This window comes from Melanotaenia boesemani, chromosome 20 (genome assembly GCF_017639745.1).
Source record: "Melanotaenia boesemani isolate fMelBoe1 chromosome 20, fMelBoe1.pri, whole genome shotgun sequence".
Classification (NCBI taxonomy): domain Eukaryota; kingdom Metazoa; phylum Chordata; class Actinopteri; order Atheriniformes; family Melanotaeniidae; genus Melanotaenia; species Melanotaenia boesemani.
The window spans coordinates 10,983,252-11,005,268 of record NC_055701.1 but is presented as its reverse complement, the minus strand read 5'-3'; the positions used below and the strand labels follow the sequence as shown (position 1 = coordinate 11,005,268).

Here is a 22,017-nt window from a genome sequence, read left to right as displayed (position 1 = left end):
AACGCGCATCATGCCCATTACTGCATCTGTTATCCAACCTTTACCAGAAAAAATATAGGGGCTGATGTCATTTTTCCTTGCGTGAAATCCCTCTGCTGCTAACCAGATTAGAGCAGCGCTCTCATGTTGGAGCCCAGCAGGGAGGGACCATGCTACATCTTAGATTCCTCTGGCCCATCTTTATCACATCCATGACTGGATTTATTAAGCTCTAATGCTTCTAATCTGTTTGATTTTCAGTGTAAACCCATTAAGGGACATGCTGGAGGTAAGATAATGGCAGCAGAGGTGATAGAGAGAACTGTTTTTGATAGTGAGCCCAACTCCTGTGTGTTTATTAGACAGACTGTGATCTTGTCAAGTACAGACAACTAAGATAGGTCAGATTATGCTAAAAACAATGGTGTTTGGCCTCTTGTTATCACTGAAGCTGGAGACGAGAAGTTATTTACTGTACATCTGTGTTATCTACTTTGACTTGCTGTTTTCCCCAGGAAGCTTTGAAAACAGTATCAAGAGGCCCTCTCATCGGCATAACAGCCTGGGTTTATATAAACATTTGCCAGTGGCTTGAGATAGGAGGAGACTTGTGGTTTCCAGACATCTCAGCACTGCAATTGTCACAATCTGGCAACTTCATGCATGCTAAACTCAAACAATCAGCCATGTTATAATGCTCAATCAGATGTAATAACATAGTAAGCTGGTGGCTTTCAGAGTGGTGAGGCTTCAGCTGAAGGACCCTAGATGCTTTTGCTCGGTGTGGTGAATATAGGCAACCGCACTTCGTCTGCTGCGACCACGAGGCTCCCCACCATCTCTCTCTGGTGACGCAGCTGTTTGGTAAGCAAGCCAATCCTCACCAAACCTCACCCCACCACAACACAGCACACAGCCACAGTCACATGAAACCCTCACACTCCTCACAGGTCTGCAGAGCAGCTCACTCTGTCTGTCTGCTGTCACTGCGTAGAGAGGCACATTGTGCACACCACAAAGCACACCACAGTGTTGCTTTCACATGCTTGTAGGAGTTTCACATCAACTTGCAGTTGTTGAAATGTTGTGGGGTGTCAAGCTTGGGAACCATGCTGCTGGAAAACACGGTTATCTGTAATAGAAATAGACAAACACCACAGGGTGAGCTCAACCATATCGTGTGGAGTTAGCTTGGAAGGGCTCACATCGCAACATGAGGCACAAAGTAAAATATCAAGGAATTAAGGTCAACGCCTAGGGCCATAATAGCATTTGTAGGTGACCTACTGTACAGCAAACAACATTAGAACAGAAGTGATGAGCTATTTTTATCATCACCACTGCACTTTAAATCAGTTTCATTGTTGTGCCAGACAAAGACAAATGTTGCACATGACTACTAATTATGCTGTTTGCTTGTTTCCCAGCCCACCTTCATCTCTGTCTGCATTTGAGATTCATTCAGCTGTCTTGGAAGAGAATTATTTATGAGCAAATCTGTTCTCTGGAATGGCTTATCTTGTTTTTGTTTTACTACACTCCCCTGATGCAGTTCTGCTGGGACTGCCTGTCAGAATCATCAGTTTTTAATAGAGCAGCACACAGAAGAAGTTTGAAAATAGAAATATAGTTAAAGTTTCATTACAGATATTATAATAATCTCTTTACAAAACATCCCCTCTCCCATATCCCCTGAGTTATTAGTGAGATTTTGCATATCTGTTGTATTGTTTATCTTAAACAGGGTTTTCATGTTCTCCCATGGTAGAATTGAGGTGACCACAGGTTAATGATCAGCAGCCAGAAAAGAGCCGATTGCTGTGTCTTTCATTCTCAAGTCTTCAGTCCCTGGTGGTTCTCAATTCCAGATGTCTGAAGCTCTTTCTTTGAGAAGTATGGGTTCAGAAGTTTAGCCGGTCCTTTGGGCAATCATGTTAGCCAATCGCTGTGCAGGGATAGCGACAGCTAGCTGGCAGCAGCCAGGGCTGAGCTCTGTGTGAATAGGTGGGGTGAACTGGTTTGTCATTGTCTGAATAAAAGAAAAAGAAAGAGAAGAGGGAAAAAATCAGTTAAAAAAAAGAGGTAATATAATAGCAACACTGAGAGCAGTGTTAGTTTTGCCTATTGAATGAATAATATGCTGCTATATTCCTTGAAGAAGTCTTCCTAGGTCTCAAAACATTTGGCAGCAATAAAATCTATTTAAAAATTATATTTTGTTGGGTCCTGACATACTGGAGCTACACTGGGAGAAGGGAAGAGAGAGGAAGAAGAGCTGATCTTTGTTTATTGCCATCCACACTTGGCTCCTCCTGCCGACCATCTACCTCATGCAGTTGTTTGAGATGAGCTGGCTGTCTGCCAAACCTGGAGTAAATCAGCACTGTCAGTCAGCCACAGCCAACAAGAGAGGGAGGTAGGGCAAAGGAGAGAGTGTACTCAAGGATGGAGAGTGGGAGGGTGAGGGGTTGAAAAGTTTTGTGCATGTTTGTGTGTGTAACAGACAAACAGATAGGGAGTGTAGGGCCAATAAGCTCGAGAAAAGGAGGGAAAGAGTACCAGGGAAGTGGGGGATGGGATGTGAGTGAGAAAAAGAGAAAGAGAAGGAGGGAGGACCTGGTGCTCTGTTGTGAAACATGAGCTTGGAAAAAGTGCTCAGAGTTTAACACCAGACCCAATGTTTTTGCAGTTGTTACTGTTTGGAGGAGGTCCATTGCGTGAGTCGACACACGCACTGGAACCTGCGTATACACACAACTGTCCCAGAGCCCCACCCCTAGTGCACCAGTTGTTTTTCTTACTCTGCCCCATCCTTCAGTGCACACTCCTGTTATCAAGGTGAGGTGTACTAACAAGGCAGGCTGCCTGCCTGACGTCTCTGGTTTCCTGCCAACCTGCTGGGCAAAAAAAAAAAAACACACACACACTTGCTGAAACCGCCAAGTTCTCCAGCTTGGGGGCTTTCTCCAACTCTGTATGGGTGCTGCTTACTTGCGAAGACACTGCATGTGGAAAATGGTCTCTTTTCTCATTACTGCACACCGTAGGGCTTGCCTTGTAGAGGGCTCCTCATGCGTCCTCAGGAAACCACAGTGACTTCTCGTTTTTATCTTGCTACAGGAATCGTTTTTCCTGCCAATTAGTTCCTAGCAACGACCCTGCTTGTTTATGTTCTGTCTATTGAGTGACATTCCCCATCACAATTAGGCAGGGCTTGTGTCTTTCTGAGCTACATGCCAAGTGCATGGATTTTCACACATGGTGAGTGACTGCTGCCCGCTGTGTGCAGGTTTATGGGGTGTATCTTCTAATTGGGTCCAAATGTTGGTGGATAAGTATGAAGATTTTGAAAAAGGGATAAAGCTGGAAAATGTAGTGGGGGGGGGGCAATAGCCAGCAGGAGATGGAGAAGACAAGTTCAGCAGGTTCATGGGCTGTGCTCCGGGGATTTAAATCCCTCCCCTTGACCACAGGATACTGCTAGTGTTTGTGAGTCAGAGATTTCTGTTTTGTGTGTGCGTGCGTGAGTGTGTGTCACAGCTGTGAGGCTGAGAGTGACTGCAGCTCAACAAAGCACTGCGCTCTGCTGGGTTACTCTTGGTAAACAAAGAGAACTCGCAGTGTTGTATAGTGATTACCCAACCTCTCCTTCAGCAGAGAAAGAACGAAAAGAGCCTCTCAAGCACAGCAGCATAAAGGAGAAGTTAGAAACAGTGTAAAAACTGAAAGTTTTAAAAGCATGAAAATGACCCAAATGTAATGGTAAAATCAAGACTCTGCCTTTAATTATAAGTCATGAAGTGTTAAGTGATCAGTTTTTTGCCTTCTTCTCTCTCAGCTGTCTTAAAGAGTGGCAGAGCTGGATGTGGGGGATGGAGTGTTAAGAGGCCCTTTTTTCTTTTTTCAGAGTGGCTCAGCTGTGTGTATTCACAGCTGAGAAAAGGGGGTAGGGGATGGTTACTGAGTAGCTGCACCCATGGCATGCCCAGCTGAACCCTCAGCCCTTATTACCCCTCCTTCTGCACAGTGACATGCAAAACTGTTGGCTTAGCTGCTTATTCCCATGACAACTAACTGCCTAAGCACCAGATGTGTAAAAAAAAAGTGGACAAGATGAATCAAAAGTGTTCAAATATATTCTGAAACCATAGCATTTGTTCTCATTGACTTGGAAGACTTTAGTGTCTTTCTTAAGTCACTTGGTCATCAGAAATGCAAGGATTTATGCTGCACAATGGTATTTGAGTAGTAATTTTGCACAAGAACAGCACAACTGATTTATACCTTTTGACTCAATTGTAAATAGAAATGAGTAGTAGGCCATGGGGGGTAGCCTACAAATATTTTAGCTTTTGCTGGTGCACAAGACTAAGCCTGCACCACTCAACGCATTGGTCACTGCATGAGCGAACTCTGATGCCACCAGGGCGCCATAAATCATACTGATACTCACTGCAGTTTTATTTGTAAACAGGAAGAGTTGATTCTGAAAAATGGCACTGTAACTTTACTGTGGGAGTAGTCCCTGAGTCATAAAGTCATAAAGGAAGAACAATATGCGTACATAAATGTAACTATGCAGTTTCAGTATTGCTGTGTTTCACTTTGAAGTGGTTTTTGATGTTTTTTGTGACATTTACAACATTTTTGATGTGTCATACAAATACCTGCAAAAATGTACCATTGCACACATTCTTCCCTGCAGCTTTTCCTGTTTTTCAAAAGCACTCACAGAGTGCAGGTTCCAAAAATTGGGAGCTGCACTACCTGAAATAATACCAATGCACCCACAGTGGGTTTTTTGCATAAATTTGGTGTACACTGTCATCTGCAAAGAGGAAAGCAGTTATCATAAACCCAAAATAATAGCAACAGCTAGCTTTAGTTGCATGGAATATGAATATAATCAGTAAAGCTGATGCTAGCACATCTGTGAACAACTTTGAGTTATGCTAATGTCAGTATGCTAACGTGATCACAGCAGTTTCACTCATTTGCAAAGTAAACAGATCTATTTTAAGAAAAGCTACAAAAGAGAAATGTGAATCAGACATGTTTCCATAATCCTGCTTGAGGCTAAATTGAGAATTTAGTGAGAACTCTCACAATTCTTTGGAATATATAATATGGAAGACGCAGCTCAGACACAGTTTTATTGTTTGCTAACTCAGTCTGGGAAAAGCTCGTGGGTCACATCATTTTAATGTTTACTATCTACCTTTTTCTTATTCACATCTTTTACATGTGAACAAAGCTGAAATGAAAAACTGGCTAATAAGAATGACATTGCTGAATAACAGACCTTATGTTTACACACAAGACAATGTTCATTGTCTTGTGTGTAAACATTTACTTATAAGCATAAAGCACAAGGAAATTACAAACAGCCTCATACCCTATACATAACATTTCATTCAACAACATAGGTAAAATGAAATAAATATACAATATATTAAGTGCAATATTTGCCATTAATATAGATAGAAATAATACTTAGTGTCATGAAAACATTCTGAAAATCCAGACAAATCTGTACACAAGGAACAAGACTTAAAACCAGCACTGCAATAAAAACAGACAATAAAGTAGTGGAAAAAATGGCATAATCTCGTTTAATCATCCTCTCAAGTTACAGAATCCAAATACAGGTTCTAGCATGCAAAGTAAAAAAAAAAAGGGAAAAGTGCAAACAAGATTCGGAAATATCATTTAAGATGGTTTAAGACGACAGCTCAGTGTTTTGGGAAATCATGGACACCTTGTAGGATAAAGAGGGGAAAGATTTTCTGGCTTTTCAGCAAACAGTTGAAAAGCCACCATTTATACTGAACAATATACAGGTTTTGGAGCCATCCAATCATTGTTTTCTGGAAAGGTTTTACTTATAATTCAGAAACACAATGTCAAACTGCAATATGCACAGAATACAACAGCATCACTCTGTAAGAGTATGGGTGATGACCCTAAACACACAAAGAAAGTTTTTAATAATTAAAAGAACTATGAGAACATCCCTCCCAAATTCATATTCAAAATTAGCATGTTTTTCCAAAAAACAATGCAATAATGTATTTTAAATTCTTTTTAAGTCGTCTTTCTGTTTATTTCAATTAAATATGGGGGTTAAAAAGTTCCCCATCGTGCACTTTTAATTATATTTAGACAGCATCCCAATGTTTTTTTTAATGAAGTTAGATTTTGTGCAGACCTCCACCAAGCAATTCTATTTTTTTTATTTATTTTATTTATTTTTTTGTCAATGATTGTGGGTATTATTTTCTTAACTAGAAACTAATGGCAAAGTTATCCCTATCTCCCCATAGTGAAGAATCTTATAAAAACTCCTGGATCCAAGTGGTGACCCGGACCACCCCCAAAATCTAATCACTTGTTCCTTATTCAATTTCAGAGATTTCTTGAAAAACTAATCAAAATATGTCCATAATTGTTTGAGTGATGTTGTAAACAGACAGACAGATGGACAGACAGACCAATGCCGGCAAAGGTACATATGGAGGCAATGCTGTGGTTCCTTTCCTCAAATCATACTTTCAGTATAGCTCAATTAAACGGGTGAGTGCATACACAATCATTTACTAATTACCTGTGTACTCTGAAGTGAGAAGCTACTTCAAACAAGGGGGCAGGATCCATGTCCTGTGGTACTGAACATATGCTGTCGGTATTAATTTGTCACAATTCCCCCTCTGCAGCTATTTTAGTGACAAAATGACACATCACTTTTGCTTAGATTTAGGGATCCACACCAGAACTGGGGCTGAATTCACTGCACTCGGTGACTTGGGCTCAAACAGAATCCGTTATGCTGACTAGAGAGGCAGGCGAGTAGGAGGCTGCTTTGTTTTCGTTGGCTTTGCAGACATAAACAAGAGCCATGCTTGTGTGTGACCCTTGGGCCTGACCCCAGAGATAGAGGCTTCTCTAATGGGTGTCTCTTTCAGCAGGCAGCCAGGCTAGGGGAACAGAGGAGCCATTGTTTGGACCAAGGAAAGCCAATGCTCTCCCCATTTAAGTGCTGATCCTTGAGAAATGAACCATAGGAGCCAAAAAGCTGAGGTAAACAGCTGGGGAACGTCATTGCTTCCTTCAGGATCATAATTTAATATAATACCTTAAAAAAAGGCAAGCAAGCCCCTCTGAAGAGATGACATTGAGGCCTATACTCACAATTATCATTATAGGTTTTGACACTTGTGTAAATAACACTGCTAATTATCTTCTATTTAGGCATGAAGTTCTTTCACTTAAAACATCTAAGAGACAGGATTAAGAGGGAAAAAGATTAAACAGTTGTGTGCGCTCAGTGAGTCATGACTGGGATAGGTGTTGTTCCGTTTCAACCACATCCTCTGTCACACTCATTGTGTGCATGTGTTTGCGCTTAGGGGGGCACAGACAAGGGAGTTCTTTAGCTGTAAGCAGTCAAACAGGTGAGTCAGGTGTCAGCAAAGTGTGAAACTGTACCGGGCATGTATAACAAAAGAAGTGCCACGCGTCAGCCCTGAGGGAGAACACTGTACCATGTCTGCTCTGTGGAAATAAAAGAGCACAAAAGTCTTGGGTGTGTTTTGTTTTTCAACCACATCAGCTTTCATCATGAATTGATAAAAAAAAAAAACTCTTTCCTTAAAACTGAATTCCAAATCCCTAATATTATGCAAAGATTGAATTTTTCACCCAACACAGACCAGTAACACACACTTAACTCTAATATTTTCATGTGTCAGGAGTAATCAATCATTCCCATGTCCTAAGGGCACTGAAGCTGCAGTGTAACTAATCTGCAGGCTCAACGGGATTGGCTTCAACATTTTAAGATGTGACAGTAATTCTTCTTATTTGCTGCATACATGGCTTCATTCAGCTGACATGTGGCACATGATTGAGCGTGCGTGTGTGCACTTCAGCAGTTATTAGAGTTTTGGAAGCCTCGCTACTCCCACCAAATTAATGACTGAACAGCAGGAAGACTGTGATGGGCACAGCCCCTGCCAAGCCCCTGGCCGGCTTCAAATGCCTGGCTTGCTTCAGACAGTTGGCTAATCCGTCAGTGGCTTACTCTTACACAAGAGAACTCCTTCAATTTAAAGTGAGAGCTCAAAGGAGTGGGAGCAGAGCAAAGGAGAGAATTTGTTTTCTTTCTGTAGCTCTACTATCCAGAGGCAGATGCATTGAATTTCTGGTTAAAGTTAAGCAAAAACAGCTGTATTTGTTGATTTAAGAAGAGCCGTTGCATGTAGCACTGCAAAACCAGCTGCGATGCTGTATGTTATTTTGATCAACCAAACATAAACTTAACTCAACTTGTCACCTTCAATAAAATTTTTATTAAGAAAAAGTACCAATAAACAACAAGAAATCCAGAAAAAGATTTGTAGAGCAAAGCTCTGTATGTACAGCATATTGCACTACATAACAAATTGTCTTACTTCCATATCATATAAACAAAACAAAAAATATATATAAACACAAAAATGAGTGCACAGTAGAGTCTCGAAAACACACAGTCAATGTTTACATAAATGCTACATTTTCGCTGGGTCTCATTTCTTGGTATACAGAGAGTGTGTGATAATCAAGACTTCATTGAAACTGAGCAATTAAAGGCATGTTCAAGGGTTCTAGATTTATTTATTTATTTTTTAGAAATATGTGTACACCTAATCTGTTCTCTGAAAAAGGGCAAATATCTCATAGGTACAAGCTCATAAGCCAAATTAACCAAAGCATGAATTATTTAGGTTTTCCTGATTCTGTCTAAGATGTGCAAGGAATGTTGCATGTTCAATAAAAAAAAAAAAGCTCTAGATCTCATGGACTTTAAAAATGATCCTACTCGTCTTCAAAACTATTTTACAAGCATGAGCTGTCCTTACAAAAGCAGACCCTCTCTTAAGAAAATACAATTTAAAAAGTTAAGACCACAAGGAAGTGAAAAATGTATCATAGAAAAAAATAAAATTCAAAACCAAAAAAAAAAAAAAAGAAGCAACTTCAATTTTATATAAAGTGGACAACAAAATTCAAGACACTGACGGTTTCCATAAAATACATATCCCACTCTTGGGACGTTCTGCACTCATGTACAATGTGATGTGTGCAGTTTGGGAATCTCTCAGTAAGAAATTATGAAGGGCACCATGGTGGCTTGTTTCCCTTTCCAATAAATCAACAGGCCGTCATACCTGAACTTTCTTGGTCAATGCACAGACATACAGCTGACACATGGCAAGATTAGCCCAAAAGAACAATCCAGAGTATATACTATACATTAACACACAATAGATAAGAGACCTATGGGATTTACAGAAACAAAGTACTTTCCAGTGCATGTTGATTACAACACATTGATTACGATTAAACAACTGAAAGCGGATTAACATCCTCTTGATTTGTGGCAATTATGAAGGCAGCCTTTTTGGGTTCGTTTCTCAGTTTTTCCCAATGTCATGTGTATCATTAAAGAGGAGTTCAGTAGGTTGATGAAAGATTAATTATAAGGGACAAATCAAATCCTATTGGAAGGCGAAAACCACAATGAAATTACTGCATTTCTACAACCTCATATTGCGAACCCGGTGAATCGGATAGTGGAAGTTAACAAAAAGGTCAGAGCCAGTTAGGCTTTTCCCTGGAAAAATCACAGCCTTTTAAGTGAATTACTCCATCCAAAAATCAAATATTCACTCATGTGGGCTTGAAAGAAAGAGAAGAGCAGCTGTGGTCATCATGAACTCGTGTTGGCAGCGATATATTCCAACAATCACAAATTATGCTGTGGCAGAAGCAGAATATTTGAGTAAAATGTGCAGTTAGCAGTCAGAATAGCCACCACTACAAAAAATTGTTGCATCAATTCAAACTGCTGTTCTTCTACAGCCTATGAGTAATAAGTGATCCTGATAAAAAAAAAATGACAGGCACCAATTTGCTAAAAAAAAAAAAAAAAAGGAAGTCATGAACAAGACCAAAACAAAGGAAAATACAAAGTGATTGCACACATAAGTGTATACAGTAGAAAAGAGTAAATATACCAAAAATAAATAAAAAGGGGAAAAAAATAAATTACAAAGAATAAGAAACGATGAAAAAAAAACATGCATTGAAAGAGCAGCACAACGAGGAAGTCAAGAGCCAGTGGTGAGACGAGGTGCTACGGGGACTGGCTCAGCGTTCAGGATCCGCAGGAAACTATTACCACAACCACATTCAGTGCGCCTCACACGCCTTTGACAACATACTCAGTAGCCCCCCCGTCACCACCACAGCCATCAAGCCAGCCTCACGCTCCTCCTGTTAAACTGTACCATTATGCATGTGATGAGAAACTGGAAGAAATGTATTTCAAAAGAAATGAAAAAAAAAAAAAAGACACTGGTCTTCTCCTAACCATGTAACAGATCTCTAGGTTACCAGTAGCCCACAAAATCTGTCCCTGAGACATCTTGAGAGAAAATGAGAGAAAACCCTTAATTATGCAGTGATAAACTTGACACTTTGTAAGGAGCAAGTAATTACAGACCCCTGATTTGTACTGCTCCTTGGGTCCAACGCATAGCCTGGGTTCAGCAAAGAAAAACATAACAAACAGCATCTTTAACAGTGTCTTAACAGAAACTTTGTATTTCAACAATAATTACAGTCTTTTATTTAAGTTTGTTTACTTTCAGACTATTTGTCTGCTGTGTCAGTGGTGGCTATGCATGCAAAAATGAACCAAATCTGAATCTGAACACCAAAGACAATATAAGATCACTCAGCAGAATATTAAATGATGTAAAACCTCACAAAGGTATCCTGAGAGGAGGAGATTCTGTTTCACAGATTGGTTTCGCTATATTGTTTGGTGTTTAGAACTGTTCTGCTGGTGAAAAGCATACCAGGAAACCTTTCAGTTGAGGCACATCGCGTCAACTCTGTGACAACTTAAGCCTGAAACACTGGTAAGTGAAATTTCCAGAGCTGATATCCAGTCAAAACTCCAGGCCTCAACACTGATTATTTGTCTTGGACATGTGAGTTAATACATCTGAAATGTGGTGGCAAGGAAACAAGTCTTAACTTAAACCTTCATACAAGAAAGAGGTGAGCTTGGTAGCAATCTGAACTCTGGAAGGGTGAAAGTCTAGTGCAAAAACAGTGGATCCATAGCTCCACTTCAAGGGCATGGAGGTCTGAAAACAATCACATGAAAAAAAACATATCTAAAACAAAGGGGAACTTTGTATCACACATTGGGACATAGCCAAAATAAAAACTGAAAATCAGGTGAAATTAAGCAAAAGAATAATTTTTGTAAACCTAAGTTTTATTACTTTGGGGGACTATAAGAGTGTGCTTGATTCCTTTGCTTCCATTTAGTGCATTGTGCAAAGACCTACAATAGTATTTAAATGCATGTAAAAGTCAGCACCCTATGCTTCAGTGTGCTATATCTCAGACATCATTTAGCTGTCTGCATTGCTGGAAGTCATTCGCAGTAGATTAAGTGGACAGATGACAACTGCTCTGCATGATAAGTTGTTCCCCTGAACAATTAAGACAGCACAGATTCAACTGTTGTTGCTGCAAGAATAAAATGGCAACTCAGAATAACAGCGAGACAGTTAAAGCTGGTTCATGGTAACCGAAGTTATTTGTTTAATTAGTTGTATGAGACTCAAGCATTTTCTATTGATTAAAAAGCCTACTGTTAATTAATCATTATTGGATTGTTTATTACCGCTCAATAGTCTTCGTTAGTTTGTTAATTTAACATCTAATAGGAGACAGCTGTGTGTGGCCTGATATGTTTCCCCCACTTCTATTTTGATGTTTGTTATGTTTTATGGCAGTCACCTGATTAGTTTAACCAAACGGTGACATTCAGAACTGCAAACTCCACCCCAATACTTAAAAAACTCCCAAGTGTTTGACATGTAGCACACGACTAAAGGCAGGCCTGCCTCAAACATCTGTGCATATTAGCAGATTTTTAGACAAAACTTTTACAGTGGGTCAACTTTTTTCATGTGCAGACACTTTACCTTGTTCCCTATATGCTAAAAGATATCAAGGGATCAAATTCAATGTCAAAGCAACGAAAGTGGGGCAAAGAAAAAAGGAAGTGAATAAAACATTTTTAAAATACAACAACTTAAGAAAAAAGTAATGTTCCATTGAGGTGAGGTGCAAAATGCTTTGTTCTGAGAAACTGCCTCTTTGGAAGTTAGTAAATCAACTTGAGTGGCCACCTGGGAGGCTTCAGGAAAAAAAATGTCACACCACATTTTCCTTTCATTTGCTAACCATCTCATCTTGCCTGTCAAAAACTGTCAATACTCCTTCTGGCAGAAGACACTGAATAAGGCATTCCCAGGGTCTGTGGAGGTCATTTAAGATGGGTACACATTGAAGTGCAAAAAAAAAATTACTATGAACAATGTACTGTACAAAACTACTGCACCACATGTACGCCAAAATATGAACAGTGTCCTTTAGAGGAATCTCGGTGTATCATGGCATCTTCTCGGAAAGAAAAAACACAAACTTGTATAAAAGTTGGTTGTCTCCGTCCCGCGGTGACTATTTTTGTCTCCTTTCTTCACTCCACTGAACAGACCCGTGTGAAAATTGACAGTGCCATTAGGAGTCCAGTTCCACAAAGAGATGAAGACAAGAGGACGTTAAGGGGATGATCCCCCTCACCTCCGTCCTACACCACCTCCTCCAGCAAAGAGCCCCCTTTCAAACAGAAGGCTGAAAAGAGCCGTGGCCAGGCGCCACCACAGCGGCCCCTGGTTCCTTTGGTTTCGATGATACTGAAACAACAAATAAAAATGAACATACAATGATTAAAACACTACAGAAACTGAAAGCTAAAATACAGTGCTAGCTTAACTGTTAAGTTTTGGTTTATATTTGCTATGATGTGTGCGGATTGATAGGAAGCACTGTAAAAAAGGTCAGCAGAAAAGACAGAACCAGACGCCGGAACGAGGTTGATATTTTCACAACAGTTTGCCTTTGTCACCAACAACACTTACTAAATAGGTCTCCATTTCTGTGCGGGATCCCTATGCAGGCTGGGCTTCCCAAAACAAAATTCCAAGCCATAAACACATTCATCATGCAGTCGCACTTTTTCCTAATCTTTCTGGCAGAGACCAGTAGCCAGCAGCTGAGGAGGAGAGACTCTCTCAGGTTTGCGAGCCAATTGGATTGTGCACGATTTGGAGGATAATGTTATCTCTGCCATTGAAAATCTGAGATAAGATAATTGCTCCAAATGGGATTAGGGGGCTCTTGATGAGAGGCTGGGAGTCTCTGAAAAACACGTATATGCATAAGAGAGCTACAGTAGTCCAGCTGCTCGTCTGTGGATAAAAGACAGGCTCCACTACGCCAGATAATGTTGTGGCTATTTTCAGTCCATAAGGCTGGTACTGAGGGCAACTATTTTCTCTGTGGTGTCTGAAAGTGCATTGCCTTCTCTGAGCAACAATGTACTGTTGTTTAAAAGAGCCAAAATCTCTAGAGGCAGAGATTAGATTTGCCATATTTGCATGACTTAACATGGTGTCCAAACCTTGACCTAGTTAACAACTAAGAACTGCCACTGTGATAAGCCAGTGGGTTTCTATACTCTTATCAATATGTGGTGAGCGTTGCATGGTGTTGCATAAGCTTTGCCAGGTTCTAACCAGCATGAGTGTATCTTACTTTCCACTCCCTTACGCTTACTAATGTTCAAAAGAAAAAAAAAATGTAAAATGATGGCAAATTCTCCTGGGAAGTTCTCTGTTGTATGCCTAATCTAAATCCTGCCTGGGGATATTTGGATAAGGACATAAAAATAGAAAGATATAGACTTTATTTAAAAATACATATATACAGGGAAAAGTGGATGAGGTCACCAATAGCTCACAGCACTTAGCAATGCTTGACTTGGGGAACACAGCCATGCCTGTAGTTTTCCCAGATTTAAAACTGAGTTATACGAGAACATAGTCAAAATGACTTCATATGTTAAACTATATTCATTCATTTTATGTCAGCGTCTAATATTTAATGATGCTCAGATTAAACATTAGACAGTAAAAGCTGCTGGAGTAAATGAGTTGGCTGGGGGATTTATCAGGCTACAAAGTTTGTGTGTTTACTCTGAGCTGCATGAGAAGAAATTAAACTTTATAGTCAGACCTTTTGTACTTGATTCTAGAAAAAAAAGAGCAAGAGTGACAAGGTGTGCACAACCCTGTTGCAATTTACTTATGAGTCACACCACCAACTGTCAAAATGAGACTTTGGCTCTAAATTTAGCTTGAGATAGAGCAGCAGCGTCAAGCCAGATTCCCTGCGTCGTCACTCTGACACTAGCCTGATGTAGTTTATCAGTGTCCTGTGCAGGCTGTCTCTCAGACCAGCTGCTCAGAAGCGCTGCCTTATCGTTTGAGTAAACAGGCCAACCTCAATAGTAAGAAATTCTGGATTAGTCATATCAGCAAAGAGAGAAGGGCCAAGAAAAAATACAAACAAGTAACGGTAGTAGGAAGAGAATAGACAATAGCAGAAATTGAAATCCCCATCTACACAAACTATCCCAGATTAATGAATGAAAAGTAAAAATAATTTATTTATTTGTAGTCCTCTCCTACCTACTTTCAACAAGTGCTGAAAGGAGAGAGTGCTGTGCTGTTGCTGGAACAGCGAAAGAGATAAAACCACAAACACAGCGTGCATGCAAGCACACTCACTCAGCCTCACACACAGCCACAGGAGACATTCAACCCTGCTTTCAACACCTCCTATCGAAAGCACCAGGAGTCGTCTCTCTTAAAAAAACATGGCGATGAAACCTAACTCTGCTCCTTGCCCAGCACAGGCTTGAGCAGTCTTCCTGCCATTGTGATTGTCATTACTGCTAGGTCTCAAATGGCAGGTCGGCTAATGTCAGCCATCCTCTGGGGACCTCAGAGTCCCCTCCAGGCCTCTCTGACTGAGGAGCAATTTATCTGTCAGCATCCACCAGCACTCCTTCGCTACCTAATCCCTTCTTTTGCCAGGGGCCACGGGCTCCCATGGAGAACACTTGCAGCTACATTGCTCCAAAATCCATCAATGTGATGGCAGTCAAAGGCACTTGGATTGCTCAGGGACAAGCGTCTGCACTGAATGACTCGCTCTATAAATCGACTGCTGTCAGAAGCAACAGGAATGAGAATGAACAAACAGTAATGCCATTATTAAGTGAAAGTTTTTTGTACTGACTGTCTGATCTTATGATAGTGAGAAGTGAGAAAAGCAGAAAAACAAGTATGGGTGTATTCATGCATGATCATGTACGAAATACAATGAACTACACAAGTGGAGCCAGAAATAGTAATTACAAAGGCTGCAGTTAAATCGTGCATCTAAAATCACATATCACTGAGTACTTGAGTTGTAAAAACTTCACTCTGTAAAGTCAAGCCACTCATTCAACACATACATCACACATATACACACCAAGTAAAAAAAAATATAATGCAGTGTTTCCCCTAGGTTTTTGGCGAGGGGATATTGTTGTGCACAATATATAGAGGACAGGATAAAATCCCCTAGACCTTCTTGGGAAGGCAGGGGTTGTCAATGAGGGGCCGAAGCACCCCCCCCCCCCCAATTTAACGGCAGGGGAAATACTGTAGTGCTTCACTTTGTCACATTAGTCTCTTACAAGCTGCCTCACTCTTCATGATGCAGGTATAAAAATGATTATTTTCAGTGTAACAGTATGTTTCTGCAGGATATGACTTCACAGGGCCGTTTTCACATTGACTGTCCTCTGTTGTTTACTCAACCAGCAAAGGGAGCATAAGCCACTTCCTCATCCCTGACCCAGGCCAGCCTCCGTTGTGCGTCAGTGCATCCCGGCTGCACACACATCACAGAAACCCTCCTGTCTGACTGTCTGGTTTTCTGTGTGTGTCTGCCAGTGTCACAATACATGAGTCATGCTTTGCTGTGGGGGTATAAATAACATCTGCTTGATAAGCGCATGAGAAAATAAGAAACTGTCTCACACCTTGTAGTATGAGGTTAAAATGAATTTTGTGAGTATAAAGGCCAGGGAGGGACCTGTTTCCACAAGAGAGCTTTAATGAGGTTCAATCTCTGAACCTTAAATCTTGATATACATCATTATGGATTTCACCCTCTATTTACAAGGCCTGTGGCTGCATGAACCTCCTATCTGGGTATCTCCTGCAGCCACTCCTTGTGGAGTAAATGGGGCTAACTGGAGGCTCCCTGGAAGTACAACTGTTCCACTCTAGGCTCACATGCTGAGCTTCGGGTTACAACATGTTTACCTATTCCTGCTACTTCTGCTTTTTTTCATGCTTGTATCAGTACTTGTTTCAAATTGTGTGAATGACTAAATATGTGTTAAGACTGTTTTGTGAAAAAAAAAGTCTTGCATTCTGCAGAAAATATCCCTGCAGTTAATGTAAAGCCAAAGAAGTAATGGTGTGTCACAGTTTTTACAAAACGCCCACGTATAAGCAGCACACCAACCCTGTGGACATCGTCACCCTAACTACAGTGTGTTGTTTGAGACCAAGCATCCTCCTTTCCACTTGCCTCCACAGCACAGTGAGGAAACAGGAGAAAAGAAAGAGAAACAAACAGGAAGAGGAGGCAGGGGAAAGGCCTGGGGTTGGGAGTGGGGGCTGTCTTGAATTTGCAGTATCTTTGGCTTGAGGGAAAAGAGGTGGTGGGGGTGAGATGCTGGGCTGAAGTTCTGCCTGTGCACAGCCTCTCCAAAACAAACACGGAGCAAACACAGTAAAAGAGAGCAAACTTTTGACCCTCCATTAATCTCTGTCAGTTCAACATGAGATCCAAATACTGAAAAGTGTGTAGATGGTGCTGCTAATGTTTGGACTTTTTCCTAATAGGTTGGAAGGGCAACTATACACACATATGGAGACACATACCAACAGAATTACCTTGATGGCAGCAGGCTTAAGTGTTATCTACTGTGTGGCACTACAGTAAAGAGTGGAAATGAAAAAAATATTTATCTAATTTATCTAATGTGCAACTCATTTAATGTGGGTTGATTGTGTCTTTTTCTCATATGGTTGTCAATGTTTTATTATAGTGAAAGTGACTTGTACAATAGTGTGGCTCCAACTACATAGCCCATACATAAGGTATAATTTCTTGTAAGTAGTACTTGTTTATGGCCATCAAATACAAAAGAATGTGTCCTGAGTTTATGCAGTCAGCGGGCTGCATTTTTCCTCCTCACCAGTTGAAGGTGTTCTCGGTGAAACTGGTCTCCTATCAGCTGGAGTTTCTGTCCAATGCAAGCCTCCACGCTGCGTGCCACAGGCTGGTGCCAGGGCAGCCGCTCCATCCCGTTTTGCTGGTCCTCACTGGCTTGTTGTCTCACTTCAAGATCCCCAACAAGCTCAAAGTGTGCTGGGAAGTGCAATCGAAAACCTGCGTTACCTGTTGAGCGTCAAGGCTGATACTTATTAACTTGTAAACAGCACATGTTCAGCAAAATAATCTAAACAAAGCAATGACACACGATGGGCTTCTCATAGGTACAAAGATCTGCTAAGCAATGGTGAAAGTGGCTATGGCCAAGCATGGTGCTTGGCTCTAGTTACAATTTTCCCAGCTGTTGTTTTTATTACACATAATAGTTTTATAAGTCACTCACAGACAAAAAAACTTACATGACCCTGATTTTACAGTCATTCAGTTGTTATGAAGCTACTCTGGAATGAACACTTGTATATGGCACCATTGTAACTTTGATAATCAGCTGGTGATAATCAACTCTCAGAAGAACTGATGCACATGTGAGCTCTGCTGTCACATCTTTGAAATCACAATGCCAGTCTGGCGCCTTTTGTGGAGCAAAGCAGCTGGGTACACTGCATGCAGACCATAAAAGCAAGGGTGATGACGACTATCGGGCGCCAGAGGTGAAGGCTGCTTTATATTTCTCACAGTGTCACATTATGCTTGAGTTTTATAACACTGGTTATCACACACGTGGCAATGTTCTCCTTTTCACTTTTGAAATATGGTATGTCATCAGACTCACCGTAGAAAAGTGGTCTGGGCTCCTCTGCAACTCCACAGGGCAGCATGCCGTTGTTTGATACCAGGGCAGGACCAGGTGTCTGTGTGCCCCGGTCTTCACTCTTTATCTCCCTAAATGTTGTGCGCCAGCACGGGGGATCTGGCTCAAACACATCATCCTCCTCATCGTCCATACGGGGTCACTATAAGATGGGCAACCTTGAAAGTGAGAAGACAGGTTGAGAAATGTCATAGCTAAATATACAGCCAAGGCTAAATATAGGACATTATTCTTTCAGAATACAATATAAATGAAAGGCAACCCAGTTTCTTTCACTAATGATAGTAACCTTGAACAAATCCACAGTGGATCTGATGAGATGATCTCAGACACATTCATTATTCGTTCATTCCTCCAAAGCGCTCATTATCATAATGGATGACCTGTCGGGCCACTAATGAGCGCTCTCAAATCAATAAAACCACAATGGAGAAGTTGGGTAGAAGAAAATGAGTGAACACTATGCCTTTATTTGTGGCTAATTCTGTGCTGCTTATTCAAATAAATGGCTCTGTTCAACCAGAAATGAAACCACACAATTCACTACAGTTAGACAACTCGGTTGAGCCACACTTGTATAAAAAGGCATTTAGCTGACAAGATGAGGTAGATAAATTAAGGCCTCTTAATTTACTGTCTTGTAATCAGATCCCTGATTGCATTTACATATTAAACTTAAACATGTCACAGAAGTATATAACTTTGTTTTCTTTAAATCCATTAAACCCATCAAACCACAATGTGAATATATCCAGTCAATAGTACTCTGCACCCAAGCTTGATTCTTATAGTGGGTCAAAGAGTTATCAAAATATAGGTGAAATTAAAGTTGCCTTACTAGCAAAACCCCAAGTCACCACTGAGTTGTAATTCTGGGTTACACTACTACCACACTTCCAAATTAGGGTTCACAGCAAAAGGGTAATGACAGTGCTTGAGGAAAATCCTAAGCCACTCTCCCTACTCTGGTTTGTCATCCTGCCAGCTCCTTAAGAAGAACTTTTTATTTCTTCACTCATCATAAGCAGATTTTCCTGTCTGTGGCATGTGCAGACCTCATCATATTGTGCGCGCTTAATACTTTTGTTTTGACAAACGCAGGCTAAGAACGTAGGCACAGAAAAAGAAAAACTCCAGATATCTTGTGTTGTTTTGCTCCACCGACCAGGCAGTGTGTTATATGTTTGTGTCAGACAGTGGCTCCCCCTGCTGCAGACAAAAATAACCCAACAAAGGCGAGGCAGGGCTCGAGGATAGAAAGAGAGAGAGAAAGAGAGAGAGAGAGAGACTGGTGGTTGCGGTGGTGAAGCGGCTCTGTTATTGACACAGTTTCTATCCAACGGCATCACCACAGCCTCACATCACACCATTTTTTTACTTTATGTAACACTGCGCCCAACAAGACACATATGACACAATGAATACAACACTCTCCTCGGCGTTTAAAAGCGACACACTGCAGACTCGCGACATTGTTATAAGTTGCAAAAACGTATCTTGTTTATAAACGGAGCGCGTTCACAACCCTAAATTAGGTCAAAACAAAGTGAGAACATGCATTTGGTGTATCATACATCAGGGTATAAAGAAACGATATAACTTCGAGGATATGTAATTACACCCTTATATGCGTTACAACGATGTTGTATGTTAAGAAATCGGCTGTCGTTGTGTTTTTAGCAAAGTGCCGATACGTGACAGAGACCCACTGTAATGTAAAGCCCATCCGCACGCGAGCTGTATGAGCCGGGAAAGCCGGTATAATTCAAATCTCTGTTATATGAATGGCAGCCTATGTTAACGAGCGAAATCCGTTTTAAGTTGGGCTGCTTTGAACGATTTTGTATACATAACACGTGTTGAAAACAAATTTTGTTGCGTGTATTTCAGCACAGCGTTGTTTGTTGGCTTCTTCCTCAGGACGGGCATTTACATGTTGACCGGCTGCAGGAAAGCGTACAACTGAATGAGGAGCATTTTAAAAAGCTATTGTCACGTACTTACCCTTAAAGATTTGCTTTGTTTTAATCAATGTCTTGCACCCACAAATAATAATAAAAAAAAAAAAAATAAAAAAAAAGATTATAACAACAAGCTAGATATCCCGGCGAGTCAAGCGAGTTAAGTCCCTTTCACCTCCACGGCTACTTCCATTCTGTGAGGAAAAGTGCAACAAGCCGCTTTTCGCCGACGTCAGTTCCAAACTAACTCCACCACCGGGGCGTGGCGCAGAAAATGAGTAAATAGATGGTGAGTTACATTCGGGTGCTACGACCAATGGCCGACTTTGTTTATATCCCGCCTTCTCTGTCGTGTATTCAGACACGTGGACGGGAAATTCCCCGGAGCACGAGACTTCTTTCACGTTACTACTGTTCTCATGTGGCCAGAAGCCTGTGAACTGCTGTCAGACTAATCTGGAGGGTTTATTTAACCATGCGCATGTAACACTTAATGCTGACAGATATAGCCTATATAAAATACCCTCCATATTTGTGTGGTATTCAAGTGTTTATTAATTACAAAAAAAAAAAAAAAAAACTTTGTCTGGCTGCAGCACGCAGCATCACATCATTTTCCTTCTGTAGAAGATTATTACTGCTTGCATTTCTCATGTAATAATTTAATTTATATTTATATATTGTCATATATTTATAATTATTTCAGCAACATTAACTTAAAGTAACTGGTGTCTGTATGATATTATCTCACATTGTTGTAAAAGAATTTTGGCCAACTCTTCTTTACAATGTTGCCTCAGCTCATTGAGGTTTGCTGCATCATGCACAACTTTCTTAAGGTCCCACCCCAGGATTCAATTAAGTTGAGTTATGGATTTTGCATCTGATTGCATGACGCAGTTTGGGCCTAGCTGGCTTTATATTTAACTCTAGACTAGGCCTATTTTGGCATAGGTGGGTTTGTTGTCAGCTTAATGGCTGCAAGGTGACCAGGTTCCATAGTTGCAAAATTTCCAACTCTCCATCACTGTGCTTGACAGTTGTGAGTTGAGTTGTACTGATAGTTATTTTCATTTTTCACCAATTTGGTCCTGTGCATTATGATCAATATGTCCACTGTGGTCTCATCTGTCAAAAATATGATGACCTTGAGTAACTCATACATTTTCCAGAAGAAGAAGAAGAACAGCCATCTGTTATTTGATTAACTGTTATGGCTTTTTTTACGTTGTAGGTGGAACTAACCTAGTTTTAATAGAGAGACGCCTAGATTATAATCAGTCTAATTAGGCACCTGTTCTGGAGAACATGTGTGTTTCAGAAACAAAAACAGCAATCAAAGATTTTTTTTAACAAAGATTGGATAACATAACAGCTAACCTAAAAACGATAGCATAGTTTGAAATACAGTGTTCAAAGCTGAGCAAACAGAAGACATTGAGCAAGCAGTATAAGCAGAGAAGAGAGCGGGAGGAACAGTTGTGATGACATTGACGGTTGATGAACCATAAGAGCTGGAAAGGCGGAGAGAAGGATAGCCACTTTGTGTATAGCAGTGGCTCCAAACCTTGGGTCTGGAACTCCCCAAGCAGGTCCCCCAAAGAACCCAGGGGGTCACTGAGCTTTTGAACATTCAGAGCCATTGTGATTAATGTCCACACACTGTCCTTATTTTAAGAACAAAAAGTAAGGTTAAATGTTAGTATTTTAACTTTGGCTTTATCGAAGGACAGTACTCTACCAGAAAACATTATGGTGAGAATCTCACCTTTGAAAGCATAAAACCAAGCATGGTTTTAACATGGGGTGGGGCAGAGGGTTCACAGCTTTTTAGTGTTTGCATGAAGGGGGTCCTCAAAGAGAATAGGTTGGGAACCACTGTTGCAGAGGACCCTAGGTTATTTAAACCTGTCTTTTTGTCTTTGTGGGGAAGCC

At 40.7% G+C, this 22,017-nt stretch overlaps 1 protein-coding gene across 2 annotated transcripts; it reads right to left on the bottom strand.

Annotated features, from left to right (window-relative positions):
• Nucleotides 1-1,842: 1,842 nt before the first annotated feature.
• Nucleotides 1,843-20,324, bottom strand: LOC121631741 (bcl-2-modifying factor-like). Of its 2 annotated transcripts, none has more exons than XM_041972790.1 (4): nucleotides 20,126-20,324; nucleotides 18,083-18,279; nucleotides 17,273-17,475; nucleotides 1,843-2,008 (listed from the first exon to the last, which is right to left on the bottom strand). In XM_041972790.1, the coding sequence occupies exons 2-4, from the start codon at nucleotides 18,252-18,254 to the stop codon at nucleotides 1,889-1,891; spliced, it is 495 nt and encodes a 164-aa protein (XP_041828724.1). In that variant the 5' UTR covers nucleotides 18,255-18,279; nucleotides 20,126-20,324; the 3' UTR covers nucleotides 1,843-1,888. The 2 variants fall into 2 exon arrangements, with proteins under 2 accessions (XP_041828724.1, XP_041828725.1); XM_041972791.1 differs by lacking the exon at nucleotides 1,843-2,008 and adding an exon at nucleotides 8,308-12,800.
• Nucleotides 20,325-22,017: the final 1,693 nt, after the last annotated feature.